Source organism: Ursus arctos, unplaced genomic scaffold (assembly GCF_023065955.2).
Source record: "Ursus arctos isolate Adak ecotype North America unplaced genomic scaffold, UrsArc2.0 scaffold_30, whole genome shotgun sequence".
NCBI classification, from domain to species: Eukaryota; Metazoa; Chordata; class Mammalia; order Carnivora; family Ursidae; genus Ursus; species Ursus arctos.
The window spans coordinates 24,468,836-24,490,816 of record NW_026622986.1 but is presented as its reverse complement, the minus strand read 5'-3'; the positions used below and the strand labels follow the sequence as shown (position 1 = coordinate 24,490,816).

The window sequence follows — 21,981 nt, the reverse complement described above, 5'->3', positions numbered from 1 at the left end:
ATTATCTTGTTACGTGATTTCAATTCCAAGTGCTGAAGATTAACTTGTGCGTCATGCTTTATGCCTTATTCATATATATTAGCATTTTCAAATAGTTCAGCCTGACTCCCTAATATGAGTCGTAGAATTTAGGGAGTTCAAATATACTTGTTGAAGTTCACAGACCTTTCCATTTTTTAATAACCACCGGTGACTGTGTTTTTCCACTTTTCATACACGAAAAATCGAAGCAGTATTTCATTTTGTCCCAGCTCTGTCGTAAAGGGACAGTGGAGGCTGGTGTGAGGGGTCAGCTGATGCTTCAGCTTGTTGTTCCCTTGGAGGGATATGGGTCAGTGTTGCTCGAGCTTCCACTTTCTTTTTAATTTTTTTAAATATGCCAAATATCTTAATTTTTTTCTAAAAAAGAAAAAAATTGTGTGGTTCTATTTTTAAAATAGTGGCACCAAATTAGCATTCTGTAAGGACAAATAAAATGCTCACTTCTGATATCTTAACATCAACCTAACAACATAGGTCAATCAGCTCAAGGCCAAAGAACACTGCCATCTCCACGTGAGAGCTTTATGAAGAAGTTCTTGATGGCGGTGAACAGGGTAATTTGCTAAGCTGTCTTTTGAGTCCTCCTGTGACTTTGGTGTTTAGGTGAGGTGGATTTGGACTATCCTTAAAAAAAGGAACACTTTAAATACACTGTTTGAAGATTAAGTCAGGGGTTGACAAACTTTGTCTTAAAGGATCAGGTAGAAAATACGTGAGGCTTTGCATTTCCCAGGGGTCTGTTGCACGTCTTGGACCCCGCACCTGTGATGGGAAAGGAGCTGTTGGCTGCGTTCCAGGAAAACTCCACTTAGGAAAGAAGCAGGGTGGCCTGCGGACCCTAGTTTGCTGACCTCTGGTGACTGCCTGACCAATGCACTTTCTACCTTAAGATATTGGCTGAGTAGGTAATAATGGAAGTCCTTCAGGAAGGTAACTATTTCTTACTATATCGAGGTGCAATAAACCTCTAAAAGGCAGTGAGCGTGTGAGGCGGACTCCCCTTCATTGTACGGCTCAGTGATTCTCAGTATGCGTGATAATTGGTTTACCAAGACAGAAAACAACATCTCGATACAGAACGTTTCTAACAGCACCCCAGAAGTTTGTTCATGCCTTCTCCCAGTCCTAGTCCTCTTGCCATCAAAAGTAACCACTCTTCTGACTTGTGTTGCTATAGGTTAATTTCGCCTGTTCTGGACATCATTTAATGGAATCTTGGATGTATGGGATAATTATTTTTTTACTTAGAAATCCTGGTGAGAAGTACCTGTGTTAGGATATATGGTTGAAAACAATTTTATTGTACCATGATTTCATCTTTGGGTTTTATGCAAACCTCTGTAGAATTTAAACTGTGAAAGTTGTTTGTTCTCTTGCTCACAAAAATTAAACACACCACAGGGAGGGTTTTTTCACCATGCACATCAAAGAAAGGTTGTGTCGTTTATTAGTCTCAAATCTGGGGTTCGATTTAAATTGGTGTTAGTAACTTCAAGAACTTTGTTTGCCAAATACGGATGGCACTTTTGGCCTAGATTCGGATAAAGCTTCTTTTATACAGATTATAGGAAGCTCTTGGTTATTGAGAGACTTCATAATTGAGTCATTTAAAGACATCTCTTAAAAAGGTTCACGTCTTGGCCATTCTTTACTTGTCTGTAAAGACGAGGAGGAGGAAAAGCTGAAATGCATGTCAGGTAGCTGTTAGCTCGGCGGTCCACTCTCCACTCTTCCTCCCCTTGTCCTGTGCCCCAGAAACCTGGCTTTTATGAACAACATTGCTTTTTGGTTTCCAGTTGGGGTAGGCAGTGAGAGGGACGGTAAGGCATTTGTAGGTGGGAGAAGCGCAGGTTTGAGGTGTTTATTTCCCTGCCTTCCTCCCTGTGGGGTCACTGAGGATCGATGGCATTTCCTACCCAAGGCCGTAGCTTCTCCCAGATGGCCATCTGCATACAGTTACCTTCTCTGGGCTTTGGTTAACTACTCCCCCTTCCCCCCCGCCCCCCCCCCCCCGGTCCCCCCGCCCTTCAGAGCACAGGCTGGCTACTGCTTCCCAGTGTTGCTAGCTCTGGGGTACTCTGCTATCTCCTATCCATCCCAAGTCCTGCCCATCCCATGCCTTTGTAAAGTTCTTGGAATTACCATCAAATTTTTGAGTTTGTGCTCTTTGTTTCCTACTGATAACATCCCTGATATATCTAGATTAATTGATCTGTGTACTGTGTTACAACAGATTTCTTTGGGGATTAGATGATTGAGGAGTAAGATTCATTCTGAATAATTTTTCTTAGAGTTGCACTGTTTCAAAAGGCAAGTGTCCTGTAACAGTCTGCTCTGACAAGTTGTTTGCAGTAGTATTAAGTTAGTAAATTCCCTAGTAAATTCCCACGATCCCAGCATTTTCTGTTATTTCAATCCATATTTCGGGTTTTGGCATATATACTGGCATTCGCCAAATTTATTTGTTCATGGAACATTTGAAAATTTATAATATATTCACATATTGCCCAGAATGGTGAAACACACACTTCAGTCACTGCACTGAGTGGTCACAGCTTGATCCAGATGTTGAATATACAGTTTCATGGTTAGCAGGTGGACATTCCCTAAGCATCAAAGTCTGTGTCACCATTGTGGGTCACGTGGCTTCATGCTAGCTCCTGGCATTCTTGGCTCTGATCCGCTAAAGGCAGGTTATTGTATGGGAACATACTGTTTACCCATTTGATACTTTCTGCCATATTAAATTTTTAGAGAAAAATACTGCTAGCATTTATTGATCACATACATTGCTTTTTAATGTGATCAGAATACCAGTGTCCAGTAGAAGCACATTTGGGGAATGCTGATCTAAGCAGTGTGTGTTTCATTTTTAGCTGACGGCTGAACCGATAGCAAACAGACCTTTAACTTGGGTGCTAAATCTTCTGTTTCTCAACCACATGCTTGGGAAAAAAAGATCACCCTGCACTGGGAAAGCCTGGTAATCAAATAAAGGAACTCTTCCCCCAAATGGGTCATTGAGTCTAAATTTTTACCTAACTTAGCTAAGCAGGCAAGTGCTGTTTTCAAAATGGAATTCTCACTTGTGATTGTGCTTTGTTACTTTCTGTGAAATGATGAGTCTGCGAGCTAGAAATCTGTTCTCTTAAAGACACATCCAGACAAACGGAAAAGGAGCGCTGCCCTGCTCCGTTCTGTCAGAAAGGCAGACTGAGTCCCAAGTTACCAGTTTTGTTGAAGTGTCCATTAAGTTCTACAGATACTGAAAATTTTTGTACTTTTGATACTTGAAGGGGACTTTTCATCATTCCAAGTAGCGAGATCCAGATAAGTTATTTAAAAGGCTAGAATGAGTTACTTAGATGAATGCAATTTTAATGATCCTGTGTGAAAAGAATTCCTATAGACAGTTTTTGAAGGATTGGCCTTTTATGCCCAACTATGGGTGATAGTTGAAATTGTACAAATTAACTTTTCATTAGTAAGTACACGTTTTTTGAATATTCTGTTTCAGGTCAGGTGAATATTCCTTCAGCCCAAAGTCAGGATTAATTCTTAAGTGTCTCATGTTAATTCATTCCTTTATTAGAACTTTGGCAGCTCATTGACAGAATTTTAAATAGGTAGGTGGAAAATGTCACATTCTTGGGCTGTATCACTAGACACAACTGTGCTTTCTTTTTCAAGACTTTGTTCTTATAGTGTAGACTAGTGACAGGAACAGAAATAATTGATGTGGTGAAATGTCTTCTTTATACTTCAGTACAAAGATTACTTAACAACAACAAAATCTTCCTCAAGTCCTAGTAACTAATGAGAGTTTATAAAAGAAAAGGCAAGTCTAGCTAAAGAATTGTGATTGTAGTTTGGTTTTAAAAAGTTACTGTTTTCTGCAATAATAAAAAAATTGGCAACTTTTCAGTGGATACGGGTTGATGTAATGGTTCATTGATTTATCTGGGTGTAAACAACTTTCATGATGCATAATTTGTACCCTGTATCACATGCTGTAATACACCAAACTGTATCTGTATTTGATATTTTTATACTTTATCTAGAATATTCTGTAATGCTTTCAATTAGATTTTTGGAAAATTGTGGTGAAATACACAGAATTTACCATGTTCATCACTTTTAAGTGTACAGTTCATCAGTTAGACTTTTATTTAAATGCAGCTATTTTTCTAGAACATACTGATGAAAGAACAATCAGTTTGGCTAAATTTGTGTGGGAAGGAGTCCTTAAGGAGCCATTAATGTAAACTGTATAGAATCTGGAAGGATCAAGATGTGGGGCTGTTGGTACTTCTTAGAGGCCAGACTATGGGATGGGGCTGAAAACGAAGGCGTGGTTGAGAATTAGGATAAGTTGGCCAGAGGTTCCTCCTAGCCAAGTGGGCCCTCCTGCCCTCTCTAGCAGAAAGCTAGTTGACTCCTTGAGGGATTTATACTGTTCAGGAAGGGTGGCATGCCCTAGTGAAAACAGGGTACTTAACTGAGAGCCTGTGTATTGACAAATGAGCCCTGTAGTTCCTATTCTCCCCTGGTTCCTGTGATGCTGGAAGCTGGGCTTTTACCTTCCCACTCAGGAAATTTAGAGGATTCTTTTCTGTGAACTGACTCAAGAAAAAAGATCGGCAGTTACTAACATTCAGTATTCCTCCAGTGGAAAAAAAAAACTAGCTTGCTGCCATATTGTCCCCAAAGGAAGCTCTGTTGACAAGCCCTGCCCATTCAGGGAGTTTCCCTTAGCTCTTCAGTGCCTTACTGGTAAATACGAATGTTCACCTAGGATCATCAGAACTTTAGAGAAAGTTTACAGTGTGAAAGAGACCAAAATAAACCAAAAAAAAAAAAAAAAAAAAAAAAAGAGAAAGAAGGAACAGAAAAAAAAAAACCCACCTTAATTAAAAGCTTGCTTTAATATCCTTAGCTAAGTCTGTAACCATGAAATAACAGTATACCACAAAGACTAGTCAGAGAATTAAAATTGGCTCTTAGCAATTAAATATTATAGCAGAAATTCAAAAGTTAAAAGAATTAGGATAAGAGAATGAGGGAGTCAGTCTAGAAGATCTGCACTATTCAGATTCCAGTAAAAAGCGAACAGAGAAATTGGGAGGTAGGAAATAAAGATTAATGCAGAGAAACTTTCCAGAGCTGAAGAGTTAGGAGTATCTAGAATGAAAAGACCTCACTGAATACATAGCAAATGAACAGGAAGGCTCCCACATCAAGACCTAATGTAATGAAATATTGGGAGGCCAAAGATAAAAAAAAAAGATGTCAGGGGCACCTGGGTGGCTCAGATGGTTGAGTGTCTGCCTCCGGCTCAGGTCATGATCTCTGGGTCCTGGGGTCAAGCCCCACATTGGGCTCCCGGCTCAATGAAGTTTCTCCTTCTCCCTCTGCCTCTCTCATGCTCTCTGCCTCTCCTTCTGTCTGTCTCAAGTAAATAAATAACCTTAAAAAAAAAAAATAAAGACTTTAAATGCTTTGGGAGAAAAGAAACAGGTCATTTACAGGGACTCAGGAATTCAAATGCCTTTGTACTTCTCATTAACAGTTCTGGAAGCTGGGAGACAGTGGAAGAGTACCTGTGTCATAGCAAGAAAAATAATTTTCAACTCAATTACATTCTTCTCTGAACTATCAGTTAAGTGTGAATATAGGCTAAAGATATTTTCAGCTAAGTCTCAAAGTGTCTTCAGAATGTGACCTTTCACATCTCCTCCTCTGGCACCATCATAGCCAACATTTATGTAGTGCTTACTGTGTGCTTCACTTTAGCACTTAGAGCGACAGTATGAGGTTGATGGATAACTTCTCTGTTTTACAAGTGGAGAAACTGAGCCATGGAGAAGTTAGTTCCCACGGTTACGCAGCTAGGCAGTGGTGGAATTGAAATTTGAACCTGGGTGATCCTGAATCCACTGCGTTAGATTGCCTCTGCTCGAGATGTGCTCCGCCGCAGTGACGGAGGGAGACAAAAGACCAGGAGACAGGATCCAGCATAGGAGCGGATGAAAAGGAACAGCTGGGTTGGAGGTGAAGGGATGCTCTAGGGTCTTAGCAGTAGAAAGAGATCCAGAATTCATTGGTTCTAGGCTGGAACACAGGGCTCCAGGAGAAGAATGGGACGGATGTGCTACTGGCTCTGTTCGGTCACATGGAGCGCAGCCTACTGGTGGAGAATGAATTGGTGGTATCTCCATAAACAAACACAAAGATAGGGAAAAATAGGAAGGGAGAGATCATCATAATACCCTACGTGACTCTGCTTTGAATAATATTTGTGTAGACAGTATGCAGTAAATCGCGAATATTGCATTCACTAGGAATTGTGATTGGGGAGCAAGGGGAAGAGAACTGCGTTTAGGTGTGTGTGCCTGTGAAGGGCCAGTGGGTGTGGTGTAGGAGGATGAGATCTCAGCTATCACACTAGGAAGTCAGCACAGACTCCCTTTGAGACAGAAGAAAAAGCAGGCACTGTCAGTATTTAGAAAGAGTGGCAGCAAATACCAGAAGAAACAGGAGAGTTAAAGTGGTTGCTTCTGGGGTGCTAGAATTAGGGATTGGAAAGGCTGAGGCAGAAGACTGCTATTATTTAAGTAATATGCGACTTCAAAAAAATAATTATACACAAAACATGGCATTATTTTTCTTCTCCGCCCATAACCTATGTGTCGGCAAAGCTTGATGATTCTGTATGCAGTGTGTGTCTGCGGTCTGGTCCCTTCTCGGCACCCTCACTGCTGCGGCTGGGCCCAGCCTCCAGCCTCTCTTACGGGATTACTGCAGCATCTCCTGTCTGGACTCTGAGCTTCTATCCTTGCTTTTTTTTTTTAGATTTTATTTTCGAGTAATCTCTACACCCAATATGGGGCTTGAACTTAGAACCCTGAGATCAAGAGTTGCATGCTGTGCTGACTGGGGCAGCCATGCGCCCCATATCCTTGCCCCTCTTCAGTATCCGCACAGCACTCAGAGCGATGCAGTTAAAATGTGAATCAGATTGTGATGCTCTCGTGCTCAGAGCTCTGCAGTGGTTTCCTAGTTCACTTAAAGTAAGAGCCAGAATGCTCTTCTGGTCGCTCCCCATGTCCACACACACCCGTTCTCTGCTGTATTTTTCTCCATAGCATTTATCATCTAACATTAGGTGTTTTACATACTCCTTTTGTTTCTTGGCTGTGTTCCCTCAGTAGAATATAACGTCAGTGAGTATGGGGATTTTTGTCTGCTTTGTTCCCTGTATTCTCAGCCTAGAACAGTACTTGGCACACCGTAGCCCCTGAATAAAGATTTCTTAAATAAATGCATTGCTTTCATGGAAATAAAAATTACGTTTAAAAGTGCCATCAGTTTTAGAAGAAATCAGAAGCGGTTTGCAATAAGCTAAGCTAAGCGGTTCATTGTCTTACTGGTTTAAGCATCCCCAAGCAGTTTGAAAGGGAAGTCCCGGGGGATCTAATTGAAAAGATTTGTTTCCATTTGGAAAATAACCATATGCTGTCCTGACCTTACACCCCTTGAAAAACTTGTGCTGTGTACTATCAGTCCTTACTGCAAAAATGGATCGTAATGTTTCGTGGTAACTATTTATGACTCAGACTGTTGAATTTCACAACCTTTTGGCGGCTAAGATTTCAGACAGGATACTGGTATTTATTTTTAAATCCTAGAATCTGCTTAGTGAGGTTAAGTAAGCATCACAGATATCTCCAGTAAGGAGCCAACAGCCAAGATTCCGTTTCTTACAGGGAAGACCACCTCCAGCAGTCTGAGCGCCGGTTGGCCTTGTGTTCGCTCATAGTCTTTCTGGCCGTGCTGCGGCTAATGACGAATGCTTGCATTTCGCCGGCTCGGTCTTTCTCGGCCCTCTCCCTTCTTACCTCTTCTTTCAGAAAATGTAAGGTGCCACACTAGTGCTGTCGCGTGTATTTCCATGGCTACAGGGCACATGTCTGCATACACATGGTTAGAATTCCCAGTGGGAGAAGCTGAACTGTGAGAGGGAAGGGTCTTCATCCTGAAGCATACCTGATCACGGCCGACCACGAAAAACGTGAATGCAGAGCCAGGCAAATGACGTGGTCTGTCTTTGCACTGCCTGCAGATGTCTGCTGGGAAATCAGCGGAAACGTAACCTTCCTCCACACTCCTGCTGCTTCAGTAGCATAACGTGGATCCTCTGAATCTGGGAAGGCCTTTCAGTAAGGTGTTTGGAAATCATGATCCTTGGATTGGAATCTGTTAGATTATAGTTCAGTTTGTATTTGCAGGGATGTATATTTGTGTTAACTGTGGCACCAAAGAGATTTTGCAGGGACTTTTTGTTTGTTTTGTTTTGCTTTTGGTGATTTCCCTGCGCATTAGGGCTGTTTGCATACTTAGGTAATTACAGAGTAAGAGTTCTAAGTGATTGACGATGGTTTAGGTCCCCGTTCCATCAGCGTGTCTTTCCAGGCTGTGTTCTGCCCTTCCTTCTGACTTCTAGATACGCCCTTCTGTTACTGCCTTGTAGAATGATGGCCACACACTGCTTTCCTGCTAGGTCGTGAAGTTCTTTCGTGTTTTAAGAGCAGATGCTATTTCATTGTATCATTTTGAGGAAAGATAATCCTGAGAGAATCCCAGTTAAGTAGCAGGCAGTGTGCTATAGACATTTTCATATTCAGTATCTGATAGTTCTGACCATAGTCAGCCTTTGGCTTGTGATAGGATTTCATTGTTCTCGTTACTGTGCTACGAACTGGGTGGCTTCAGTTTTTGCAAATCCAAGGTGAGAAACCTTAAACTCATTGCTGCCAGATAATGCCTCGTGGGTCATTAAAATCAAGTGCCACTATGGTTGGTGGCGGTGGTTTAAATATAGACTGCAGTAAAACATTGGGCAGAGGGTCTCCTTGTAAATGAAGAAGTTTGTAGCCTGGTCGACAGAAGAGTTAATAGGATTCATTGCTGCTGGCAGAGCTCCTCCCAGAATTGTTCTGGAGAGATCTGTAGTGGCATGTTGCAGGTTTCTACTCTTGTCCCTCTCCTGTTGAGGAATTTGGATAATGACTTAGAGGTATGTTTGCTCAGTGGTGGATGAGACAGCGAAGAGGGATAACTAAAAACCAAATGCCAACTAAGGATGTTATAGGATCACAGAAGGATCTGTGAAGGATGAGCTGAAAGAGACCGAATGAATTCTGAGAGAGACACTTCTTGTCCTCAATTTAAAAAGTCACTACAAAGTTACAGGCTCGTTAAGAACTGGCCAAACTGCAGAAGAGATAAAAGCACTTGAGATTTGTGAGATCCAAATTCGTGTTTGTCGTAGTTGCCTGAAAGAACCAGAGCCGGGTGACAGATGCCAAAGGTACAGAACAGAGGCAGTACAGGAGTCCTTCGACTGAATTCTGAAGGATTAGCTGGGTTTGGTTCGTGATGTTGTATTATGTTCTTATGATTATATTAGAATGTTTTGATCATGTAATATGTGGCAATACAAAAGAATACATGTAATATGTCAGTTACAAAGTAAACAAAAAATATATCTAAAGGCCTTATTCCCAGCTTGAGAACTAGAACGTTCTGAAGATCCTTGACTGTTTTCCTTCTCTACCCCACAAGTAACTGTTATTCTGAATTTGTCATTGCTTTGCTTTTTCAGAAGTAATTCTACCATGCCATGTGTGTATTTATAAGCCGTACATTCTGTTAAAATTGTTTTTCAGTTTTATGAAAATGACATTATACTTATGTAGCCTTTGCCACTTGCTTTTTACATTCAACGTTGTTTCTAAGATGCATGTATATCAGTTGTTCTCAACCAGCATCCCTCATCAACAGAATTGCCCCATGAACACAGAAGGTGATTGGAATGGCTCTTTTCTCAGTTCTCGCAAGGATGGTACTTTTTAGATACATGGGAGAGCTGCTCTCTGGGTACCTGTCACGGGTGCTCAAGCTGGCACTTTGGGCTTCACTCTCTGTTGGAACCTGCTGGAGTTCTAGTTAGTTCATGTTTACTGCTGTAAAATGGTCCATTTGTGAGCATAGTAAAGCTTATTCGTATATTCTCCTCTCATGGACGTTTGGGTTGTTGCCAGTACTTTTGTTGTTAATTGTGGACAGTTTCACTCTATGTTGTATGTATCTTGGGTGCATGTGAACAAACATTTCTCTCCATGTACATCTGAGTGGTGTTGCTGGGGGCTGCCACATTTTCATGGGGACATGGGCAAACCAGTGAGTAAAGAGAAGGGCAACTCAGAATAGTTCAGCTAAATCATAACCAGTCTTTATTCTTATTTTCTTAGGGATTGAAGAGGTTAATGACCATTTGCCAGAAGCACTTTCCTACAGATCCATCCAAATGTGTGGAGTACAATGCACTGTGAGATCTGTGTATGGTGTGTACGTCATGAGAAACTCGAGTGCACGTGGTACGGACTTCTGGAATTACCAACAGGAACGAGGGATGAACAGCGGTGCGGTGTCCTGTGTTTGAGTTCTGCCTAATGCTGCTCTCTCGGTTTTAAGAAACGGTGTTGGCTCTAGCACCTCTGGCTGCAAACTGATTTTTGTGTCATTTACTTTAGTCAAAAAGTGAAGTTCTAAAGACTTCCTCGAATTTAACTGTGTAGACAACTGTCACAGAAGGGTCTAAAATCACCTCTTCCCTCTAGACCTGCAAGCTGGCAGTTAGATGATTGAAAAGGAACATTTGAGGATGGACTTAATTCTTTCTGTAAAATATGGTAATTTTCACATTGTCTTTTATGTAACATTTAGAAAAAATATTTTTATATATTTCAACAAAAATATGGAACCATTTAATGAAACTTTATAGCCCTTAAATGTTGCCGAACTTTTGCCATCTTGCAGTAGAATTGGAATGTAAATGTTATTACTGTTAACTCAAGTGTTGTTTTTCTTGCATTTCAAGGCTTGCTTTTACCTTCTAAGGAGTGTAAATTTTAGTATTTGTCATCTCTCAGGACAGAAAGAATTCATGGGAAATCACAGTTCGAAAAAGATGGTATATTATACCAACAGAAGTTTAAATTAAGGAACCCCAGTGCTTCAAGTTTCAAGGTGGGGCAATGGATTGTCAGGCCAGCCAAGGCTGGGGACCTTGCGACACCGCTGGTTCTTCCCAGGCTAGGACCGCCTACGAGGAGCAAGGTGCCGGGACTCTGGTCACTGCCTGGACCAGTAGGTCAGGTCTGAGTTGGCACAGATGAGGACTTCTGAATCTCACACAGTGTCCTGCGAAGATAATGGTGACGAGTCGCTGTGCGCTGCAAGTTGAGAGGACTCAGTTAATAGAGGAAGGTGGGTGAACGGAGCCGACCTGCCCAGGCGGAGCGACGGTGTCGGGTAGCAGTAAGGGGGTGCTCCCGAGTCAGCACTGCTGAGCTGGAGGTCCCAGCTCCCCCCACGAGTGTGTGACCCTGGGCGTCACTTAGCCTTTCTCTGCCTCATTTGCCCCAGCTGCAGATGGTCGTGAGGCATCGGGGTGTGTACCTCAGGGGCCGCTGTGGTGTTCAAGTCAAATAAAAGGCTCAGCACACCTCCTGGCGAACGAGAGCTCAGTGAATGCTGGGTCTTGTGTCCTCGTTCCTGAGCCCTGTGCCTGAGGGGCGGGGTGTGCTCACGTCGGGGGTGGTGGCGGCAGCAGCCACTGCGGTGGGAGCGGTTACCTAGCAGACTGTGTCTGGGCTCTGTGACTGCTCCCGCTTTCAGCCTGTTCGGAGTTGAAAGGGCGAGAGGACGTGGTGGAAGCGAGTCCTGGGTCGTAGGTGGACGTAGCTTCTCGTAGCTTCACGGCCACCTCTTCTGGTCCCTTTGGGAAGGCTTGAGAGGTCACTTGTGTATGGCCGTGCCTGTTGGATCATTTCTGCTGGGTGTTTGCACAGGGTGCCTGGAGCCCGCCGTCCTGATTGAGTCAGGCTTACTCCCTACCCCACTCCCCACTTTGGACACCCTCTCTTGTGATTAAAGTAGTTAGGACTTAGGAGAGCTTACTCTAGGGCAGATAAGAGAGAGACTTTCGTAAGATAGGACGCTAGTCTAGACCTGAGTTATGTAGTCTTGTTGTGTCGGATTTGTTGATAAATATTGTTGAAGGAATACTCTCCAAATTACTTTTCTTTATTCGTAGTCAGACCACAGCATGGTGGTCCGTTGATTTCATGTTGTCTTCCCATTTGCTGTTAGTTAATACTCCGCATAAAGAAGAAACTATCATGTTACACCAGTACCTTCTAAAATTGATCCGTATGGGTAGAAGGTTTGGAAAAAAAAAATGGTGACCTTCTACAGTCCTGTGAATGTTAACCATTTTGGGCTTGGGTAGAGGGAAGCAGGTTCATAGAAAAGCTTTCCATTTCCCTGAAACTAAACGTCTTCTGTTAAGTGCAAATAATCATGTAGCTATTACAGAACAGTGACCTCCTGGATTCTCCACATCATGAAACTTGTAGTTCAGCAGATATGACATACTTCTGGTTTTAGCTGTTTTTAAAATAAGAAAGGCATCCTTTAAAAATCAGTCACAGCCCTGAAATAACCATTCTTCCCTTTCTTCATTACCGTGGGCCCAGACTCCTGTCCAAAGGAGTTCTCTTTCTGGATTCAAATTTAATAAAATGCTGGTTTTCTCTCAGAAGCAATACTGTATTTCCAGGGAGTTTTCTTGCCAGCTGCGAAGACCAAGCAGTAGGTTTTAGCGTCACAACACAGCCTGTGGCCATCGAGAAGCCAGGGCAGTGCTCTCAGTCTATGGGGAAAATTAGGAAAGTAAAGTTGAGGCCAAAGACAATTGAGGAAGAGAGAAGGATGGTCCAGATCTCCGAAGGAGAAGGGGAGCTCCCGAGAGTCCTGGGCTGGGAGGGCAGCTGTCACGAGTCACAGAACTGAGGGATCTGCTCCGAGCTAAGCGAGAATTGGGAGGGGTGGGCAGTAGGATTGCTAGCAGGAGGGCTTCAGGGTGTTAAGTTCTTCCATCTGGCGATTTCCTGACCTGCTCTCACACTTTCGATTGCCCTGGGTTTTGACCTCAGTAAATACTTGAGAAACACAACTGTCTTTTCATTCGAAAGAAAGTAATTTATTCTGAAAGCAAACAGTTGAGAAAAGTCAACAGAAAAGTATTTCAGAGTATTTGGTAGATTTGAATTTGGGGATTCCTATCACTGATTCCTTTTCAGCCACACAGTCACCCCTTTTAATTAAGGCTTACCAGAGAAGGTGGTGGAATGTCGGGGGGCAGTTGCAGTGAAAGGGGAGCACGAAGTTGCAGTGTGGCGATCGCCTGTGAGCGTCTCCGAGAGGTGCCTCCCCCAGGATGCTCCTGGGACACCCCTCGTGGGCCGACTTGATCCCGCAGAAATGTACGGGATGGGGTCACGCGGGGAGTCCTGGACCGCAAGCACTTTCTCACGGTGTACTTACGTGCGAGTGTCCAGCTGGCTGGGTGTGTGCAGCCAGCCCCCCGAGGGTCCCTGTGGGAACGCCATTCCGGCAGCTGCTTTTCATCACAGACCTGCTGCTCTGTTGGCCGAATTCTAACCACGCACTAGTACTTTAATGGTTAACAGTATCCTGAAAATCTTTTGAAATTTCAAACGAAGTTCTGGGGTGTGGAGTAACTCGGGAGGCGGTGTGGCTGGCGGCGGCCACTGTGGTGAGCTGACCCCATTCAGATTTGGGAGCCGTGCTCGTTTAAAAAAAGGTTTTGTACATTTACCAAAACAGCTTATTACGAAAGCTTTGATCGCTTACTCAGTTCTCCCCACTGTAAACTCCGGGGTCCTTGGTCCAACTTGCTAGAGCTAATAGCCCTCGCGCCTCCCGCCTTTAAGCAGCCGCTTTGAAAATGCTGTCAGCCCCCCTCACGGCGTTCAAGCTGGACACATCCTTTCCCCATGGAGAGCAGCTAAGAAGTTTCGAGCTCCCTTTCGAGTAGGATCGGTGACCTCAGAAGTGTTCACTGGGCTTCCTCCCACAACGGGCAAGAGGCGTTTGCCCAGTCTGCTCTCCGGGCCTTTCTGAACTCCGTCTGCCAGCTCGCCAAAACCGAATTGCCTTTCCTGTCCAGCTGCTCTTCCTTTAAGGCCTAGGAGTGATCGGGACCCTCAGTGTTGTAGTCCGAGCCTGGCTCAGAGGCTCTGCCCTCCCCTGACCGGGAGAGTTAAAGCCGTAGCTTTTGAAACTTGCCGCCCACAGCTCAAAGTAAATAGTAACAAGTGTGCGCGTACATAAACGCGTGTGGAACTGAAACAAAAGTGCTCCCATACTCTTCTCTTGTATTTCTCTTAAAAATATGCTGGCTGTGACTCCAGGCTGGCTCACACCGTGTGAATGCACTGTGACCGGCAGTTCGAAAACCACTGATTAAGACACCAATTATGAGTAGAGTTAAGGATGGAAATCACCTGGTAGATGAATTGGGCAGAAGGACTCTATTTTTAGGAAGTTCTTTAAATACAGAGCTACGGGGATAACACAGCATTCAAGGTTAGTGTGAAGTTTAGCAGATGATAAAGTCTTTCCAGTGCTAAAGACTTGTGAAGCAGTAATTCTTAATTTCAGATGAAGAGACTGTCCAGGACCAAGGGGAGAATAACCACAGCACACAGCATAGAGCTGGCGGCACGGTTAGGTGGCCACCTTATGCTGGCTGGAATTGTATAAAGCGAGAGGAGACGGGGTATAAAATAAATAGGGTTGAGGCAGAAGAAGATGCGTAGAGACCAGTATCATGCATCAGATGTCTACTGAGGGTTGGCTCAGGCCTTCAGAGATTACTTCCCAAGGCTCAGGTAGGCCTGGATGACATTCCTTTTAACGTAAAGTTTATTTTTTTAAAAAGATCTTATGTATTTATTAGAGAGAGAGCCAGCAAGAGAGGGAACACAAGCAGGGGGAGTGGGAGAGGGAGAAGCAGGCTCCCAGCGGAAGAGCCTGATGTGGGACACGATCCCAGGACTCCAGGATCATGTCCTGAGCCGAAGGCAGGTGCTTAAGGACTGAGTCACCCAGGTGCCCCTTAATGTAAATTTTAAGCAGTTGTGTAACACAGAAAAATGTACAAATCAGAAGAGTACCATCTCCTGATATATTTTTCAAAGTGAATATCTCCCAAAGTCTCTAGCATCCAAGTCAGGAAAGACAATATTATTAATGCCCCGGAAATCTCATGCCCCCTTCTGGTCCCTGCCGTGGTCCTCATGTCTAACGTCATTACTGCTACGTAATGCACACATCCTACAGCTCACCCGTCCGAAGTGTACAGGAGATTTAGGGTAGCCAGAGCTGGGTGCCGCCATCACCACAATCTGAGTTCAGAACCTTTCATCACCCCCAGAAGAAACCCCGTACCCATTAGCAGTCACTAATAGGTCAGTTTTGCCTGAATTTTAATCTGCTCATATGTAAATGGACTCAGTGTGCTTGACTTGTTTTATGTTTGATTTCTTTTGGTTTCTGATCCTCTTCCTCATCACGTGTAGTTGTGGCTCGTTCATTCTCACTGCCACAGCCCACAGTTTATCTGTTTTACTGTTGATAGACTTTTGAGTTGGTTCCAATTTTTGTATGAAGCTTGTGTATACGTTCTTTGGGGAATGTGAATCTCTGTAAGGTACACACCGCGGTGTGAAATGTCCGGGGCATAGGGTACGTACATACTCAGCTATATTAGATACTGTCAAGGAAATTTCCAAAGGGCTTATACAGTGGACAATCCCCCAGGCAGGATTTGAGAGTTTGAGGTACTCTGCACTCCGGCCACACATGACATACTCTCTGTCATTTTCATTTTAGCCCTTCTGGTGGGTTAAAATGGCATATGCGGTGGCCTTAATTTGCATTTCCCTGCTGACACATAAAGGTGGGCACCTTCTTTACGTGCTTGCTGGCCATTTGGATATTCTCTTTTGTGAAGTTCCCATTCAGGACTTTATTTTTGCCCATGTCTTCTGTTTAATTAGGCAATTAATGCCTTTTTCTTAACTGATCATAGTTTGTTCTGGTGAGGAGTCCTTTGTTGGACATGTGTGTTAAAATACTTCTCCCACTCTGTGGCTTGCCTCTCTGTGAGGTTCCTGTCTATGCAAAGGGGAAATAACCTTGTAACTAGCTCAGATATTGACATAATCTTTGCTACCTGTGCTGGGTTGTACAAAGATCAAATCGTGTTAGTCTTACAGGAACTTTCTCTTGATTAATGATGTCACATTGGTGTGCCTTAAGGGAATAGGATTTGAGAGAGTGGAAAGCATGTGAGTCTTTAAAATTTTTGCTATACTTTAGTTTTATTAGATTGTTATTTTAATTAAGACTTGGTGATTTTTCTCTTCCTTCGTTGTGCAAGCTTGTCTGCCGTGTATGTGTGGTGTAGACACTGCTAGTGGCTTACCCTGTTCTCATTCTCCTCTTTGCTAACAGAAGCTTCAGTTTGTTCAGAGCTGCAATGTGCACAAACTGCTAACTCTCCTCGGACCCCTTGAAGTTAGGGTTGGTTATGTCACATGTTCTGCCAAAAATCTGTGGAGAGAAGTCTATTGGGTGACTATCCCAAACGCTATTTCTTTTCTAAGAGAAAGAAATAGACTTAGCTGGCAGATATCTTTTGCCCTTTCTCTGTTCTTTTCTGGAAGGTGGCTTGGAACGTCAGATGCTTCGCTGCCGTCCTGCAGTCATGAAAGGGAGAGATCCGTGCTCAAGATGCCAGAACTGGTTCTTGGGTGGTATCAGGGAGCCACTGTGTAAACCCTGAGCTGCCTTCTTACGGTTCTCCAGAGGGAGACCAACTGGAGATGTATGTATGTATCTATATCTCTAGAATATAAATGATGTAAATTTTTAAATATATTAAAATTTAGAAACTACATGTAACTACATAAATGTATATGTGTCATAAGGAATTGGCTCCTGTGATTGTGGAGGCTGAGAAGCCCCATGATTTGCTGTCTGTAAGCTAGAGACCCAGGAGAGATGATGGTAGAAATTCCAGTTGGAATCAAATGCTTGAGACCCAGGAAAGCCAGTGGTATAAGTCTTACTCTGAGGGAAGGGGGAGACCAATACCCTAGTTCAGCAATCAGGCAGAGAGAGAGAGAGCGCATGTGCGGTAGTCTCCCTTACCCGCAACTGATTGGACAGGGCCCACCCACACTGGGAAGAGCCATCTGCTTTCCTCAGTCCACTGATTCAGATGCTCATCTCATCCAGAATAATGTTTAACCAGACCTCTGACACCCGTGTCCCAGTCATGTTGACACAAAAGTAACCATCACAGCTGCCGCCTTCGGGGCCTCCTGTTTTATGAGACTAGTATGGGGTCATTTCCAGGACTGTGTGTTCCCTCATATGCCGCTGGATTCAGTCCCGAAGCAGAGTGTACGTTCCTCAGGTTTCTTGGCTTTCGGCGTCCTTGCGACTTGGGGCAGGTGTGTGGCGGTGCTCCACGGCACAGCTGCCTCAGCCGGACAGAGATCGGACGTGGCCACATCCCGTTAGGTGTAGATACATGTAAAGTGCGTCCGGTGCATGCTGACACCAGGTCACTTCAGCTGCAGAAAAGCCCTAATCGGGCTGATGTGAAAGGCAGTTCAAATACATCCGGGTGTTCGACACCCAGAGGAGTGCTTGTGGCCAGTTGTGAAGATTCTGTCACCCAGCTTATTAGATGGAAGCATCTAGCTCTTGGCCCTCTCTGGGGTTCTCCCCAGATCTTCATTAGAATAAGACATGACTTTGAGAGGACCAAGTCCTAAATACTGGTTATGGATGTGAAACATACTTGAGAAAGTAGACGTTGTGACTTTGTTATTTTGGGGAAAATAGGCTTTGACTTGCTCTTCCTTCTGAGACCGTGACTCACTTTACACTCCTATGGGCCAAAACGACCCTTGTGTCTTTTTGTCCTTTATAACATTTTTTAATCTAAAGATTGAAGATCGGCTTGCTCTTAATGTGGCGGTAGCTTTTCCAAGTCTCTCTGATGTTAGAGCCGTGGGGTCCGTGCCCTGACGAGGCGCCGTGGGCCTGCTGGGGGGCCGACGGGGACAGCTCGGGGCCGTGAGGGCCACACTGCTGGCCACTGGGCGCGGGTGGCCCGGCTGTTCTCTCCCCGCTCCCACCACATCTCCCCCAGCGGCTGTGACACGAGACGGCGAACCACGCTTCTGCTTTGGTGGCTCTTGTTGGGTTCCGCCGACCGCGGTGCTCGAGAGACGGGGCGCTGGAGGAGGGGGAGGGGCGTGTGCTCCCTCGGCTTTCCGTCCCCCCCAGAGATGGCGCAGCTGCGGCACTCCGGCCGGGCAGGACGGTCCGCTCCTGAAGGACGAGCTGCTGCCCGTGGGCAGTTTCCCACACTCGGAGAAGCGGCTTCATCCTGCCCCTCAGAGATCCCGGCACCGCCGGCCGCTGCCACCTCTCCTGGGGCCTGGAGCCCAGCTCTGCGGGTCCCGCCAACTTCCTGGGGCGCTCGGCAGCCAGCTGCCCGGCTGAGCAGCACCCCGGAGGGTTGACTTCAGCTCCACGGGGCACCTCCTCCCGCTTCTAGGTTTTCACATTCCCTCGGCTTTGTTTCCCTGCCCCGAGCGGTGGCTGCTTCCCTGTGGTCCTCTGTGAGATCTAGTGTCCCGTTTTGCTGTCCCCTCCTCACCATCTGGGTGACAGTCCAGCCCTTCATAGGAAATCCTCTCATTAAGATCACGGGCGTGGTCTTGGACTCTGGATCCAAAAGGCAGCCAGATGGGCAGCGCCTGCACAAAGGGGAGGGGGGGCCGGGTGTCCTCCTGGCACCCCAGGCTCGGATGGGTTTCCTGCTGGCGTGCACCAGCGTAACATCGAGACTTTCTTCCTAGATGATAGGATTCACCCCGGGGGCTGACTGAGGGCATGGGGAAACCCGCATTTTCCCTGCTGTCTGGTCCCAAGGTCCTGTCCTTGCTGCGTACTCCTTGCTCCCCGCTCTGCTCTTCCACGGTCTCCTCAAGACATCCTGTCCATTCTTGCGGTGGCTTCTCCTTCCTTAGGACCTTCTTGGTTTTGCTTTTCCCTGTGGATCCCCTTGTCATCATCTGTCACTCTCCCCAGGAGCTTCTGTTGTCTTACCCTTCTGTCCTGCCACACGGCACTACAGAAACCAAGCTGCGTCAACCCATCAGTGTCCTCCAGAGCTGCCGGAGGGGGTTGACGGCCACCCAGTGCCTGGTGTCACCTGGGCCCTACGTGATACCTGGGGACATTCTCCATCTTCTCTCCTCTGGGGGCTGTTCTCAGCGGACTGCTCTCTGCTGACCCATCCCTTCTCTTTCCCATCTCGCTTAGCTGCGGCCCTCCCGTCTCTGCTTGTGCCAGGCTGGCTGCGGAGGGACCTTCAGCGCTCCCTCTGTCCCGCACTCCCCCCACACTCCCCAGCAACTTTCCTTACTTTACTTGGAGGAAAAGCTGTTTTCCCACCTGTCCTAAGCAGCATCTTCCCTTGCCTGACCCTGCTTTCTTAGCACCTTATAATGTGTTCTGTAATCGACTTATTTTCTTCCTGCCTGCGCTCCGGATCTCATCGAAGTCTCTTCAGGGCCTGGATGCCGCATCTCCTTGGCTCGCTGCAGACAGAAAGAGAACGATGGGTGATCATCCAGTGGTGGAAGCAAGATGGTCGGGGGATCCCAGGATTTTTGGCCTGACCCTGGACGGCTGGAGTTGCCTGCAGCTGAGCTGGGGAAGGTGGTGAGGGAGCAGATTCGGAGGGGAGGCTCGGAACCTCCGCTCTGGCCACGGCAGTGTGTCCGACCTCCCAGTGGGGGTGTTGCTGGGCAGGAGGACGGACAAGTTTGGGATGTCAGCCCCCAGGTGACGTGTAAAACCACAAGGCCAGGGGAGCGCTACTGGAAGCGTGGTGGACGACCAGGGGGAGGAGCCTGAGAACATCTGGGACACGCCGATGCTGGGGCGCCAGGGAGAGGAGACCCGCCAAGGAGGCCGGAAAGAGGAGCCCCGAGCGTTGTGAGCAGGAAACCCTGGAGGACGTCGCATCCTGGCCTTCCTGTGGACCAAGGGGATCCACTGTGTCGTGTTACTGGTAAGTCACGTGAGCTGAGAACAGAGAATTAACCATTGTCTGCGGCCCCGACAGCAGTGGTTTTGGGAGAGTGGGGGAACGAAAGCGTGCTGGAGTGCGTTTGACAGAAAACGGATGAATGAATAAAAAACACAAGGAACCTACTCGTGTGTAGGGATAGCAGTTTATGGACAGAAAAATGGGTTTCTGATAAAAAAATCTTGGTGCAATTGTAAATGTATGGGCTCTGTCAGTGTGCTCGCTGTTTCCATTCCTGCACTGCGGGCCTTTCAGCTCCTGTCCGAGGGGACGGTGGTTGGGCGGGGGGCGGGGCGCGGGGCGCCTTTGTGCCAGGCAGAGGGTGGAGTGGGTTCCTGCCCTCCTCGCAGCCGCGACTCCTTGGACGAGCTTAGTTAGCAGCGAGATCCCGTTTAGACACTTGATTTCTTCCCCTTTGGACTCCTTTGAATCTTTTCCTTCTGTTTAATGTTGGCGACTTTGTTTGCCCTTACGTTGTGGTTGTGTGTCCGTGTGTAATCTGTGGGAGTGGAAGCTTCTGAAGACCAGACTCCTCCCCAGACACGCGGCCCTGAGTGCTTGCCAGCCTCCCCAGTGCTTCTCCGACGCTCCCTTTCCAGACGATCTTAGGGAGGAGCTTTTTCGAACTGCTGTTCTGGGAGAAAGAAGTAAACGGCCTGGGCTGTTTTTAATGCTTTCTCCTGGGATTTTTGGGTGTTTGTGTTCTCGCTAATAACCAAAATGATAGCTGTGTAGTACTTGTTAGCGCTGTGTACGGGGCCGGGGCGGGGGTGGTGGGTGTGTGTGTGTGTGTGTGTGTGTGTGTGTGTGGTGTGAAAGGTGGGGAGAAGTGGGAGAGAAGGGTCTTCTGTGTACCAGGTGCCTTCATGGGGTCGTCAGGGCTTAATGAAGAGATACTGGGTTCGTCTCCTGAGCTGTGACATGTTCACACAGAAAAGACTCACGAAAGATCTGTTTGTTTGTGTGACACAAGCCTCAGAGCGGCTGGTTGCTTTCCCAAGGAAAGGCCTGGAAGCGGAAATGTCCTAACGAGCTCGCTTCCGACACGCTTCGTGTTCTCCGGGGATCGTTCTCACTTTTGCGGGGGCTTAGCGCCCTAGTGGCAAGTGCTTCAGCAAGGCCTTTCCGTCCGGGGGTGTTCTTGGCTTCCAGACTTCGGGGCTCCTGTAGGGGAGGGATGCCTGTCGGGCGAGGGGGCCGGGACGCAACTGTAGCGCAGTCTCTATGAAAGTAAGCCAGTCGCCGTCTTGTCGTTACGTGAGGGGCTTTTGGTGCCTGCGGGCCCCGCAGGCTGCTATGTTGGCGATATGACTCAGGTGGTGGGTGACAGGGTTTGAGGTGTCGTGTGAGCACAGGGTGAGCGGCAGTGCTGGTGAAGGTCTGAGCATCCTGTCTCCCTGATGGGCCGTTGGCCTCCTGCACGGACCCGGGCACCGCGTGGGGGCGGAGAGCCCACCGATGGCCTCCGGCCTCCGAAGCCCATATTCCCTCAGGGTCTCTTCCCTCCATGAACCACGCCTGGCATGAACTGCCAACGGGTAACTCCTTGTAGCAGTGTCCCGACAAAGACCTCTAACCTCAGATCCCTTTTTGTGGCAGGAGTACAGAATTGAGAATGTATTATCTTTGTATACTTTACAAGGCAGTTAGAGTAAGGGAGGATTAGCCTTGACCTCACAAACTAAGCTTATCTGTACCTAGCAAGCCAGTAAGGAGATCAGCTTTCTATGTACTTTAAAAAGGGGTCCAGCGAGGCTGCAGGCCCCTGAATTAGATTTCCAGAGCATGTGTCACTTAGAAACAAAATATCCAAGAGGCAGCTGAGA

General features: G+C 46.3%; 1 protein-coding gene across 4 annotated transcripts in view; it reads left to right on the top strand.

Moving 5' to 3' along the window:
• PRPF18 (pre-mRNA processing factor 18) overlaps positions 1-11,624 on the top strand; it is a 94,377-nt gene extending 82,753 nt beyond the window's left edge. For all 4 annotated transcript variants that reach the window (XM_057304602.1, XM_026479053.4, XM_044392153.3 and 1 more), the window contains one exon: positions 10,356-11,624. In XM_057304602.1, the coding sequence (XP_057160585.1) occupies positions 10,356-10,436 (81 nt within the window). In that variant the 3' untranslated portion in view covers positions 10,437-11,624. The remainder of the gene's footprint in view (positions 1-10,355) is intronic.
• The last annotated feature ends 10,357 nt before the right edge of the window (positions 11,625-21,981 follow it).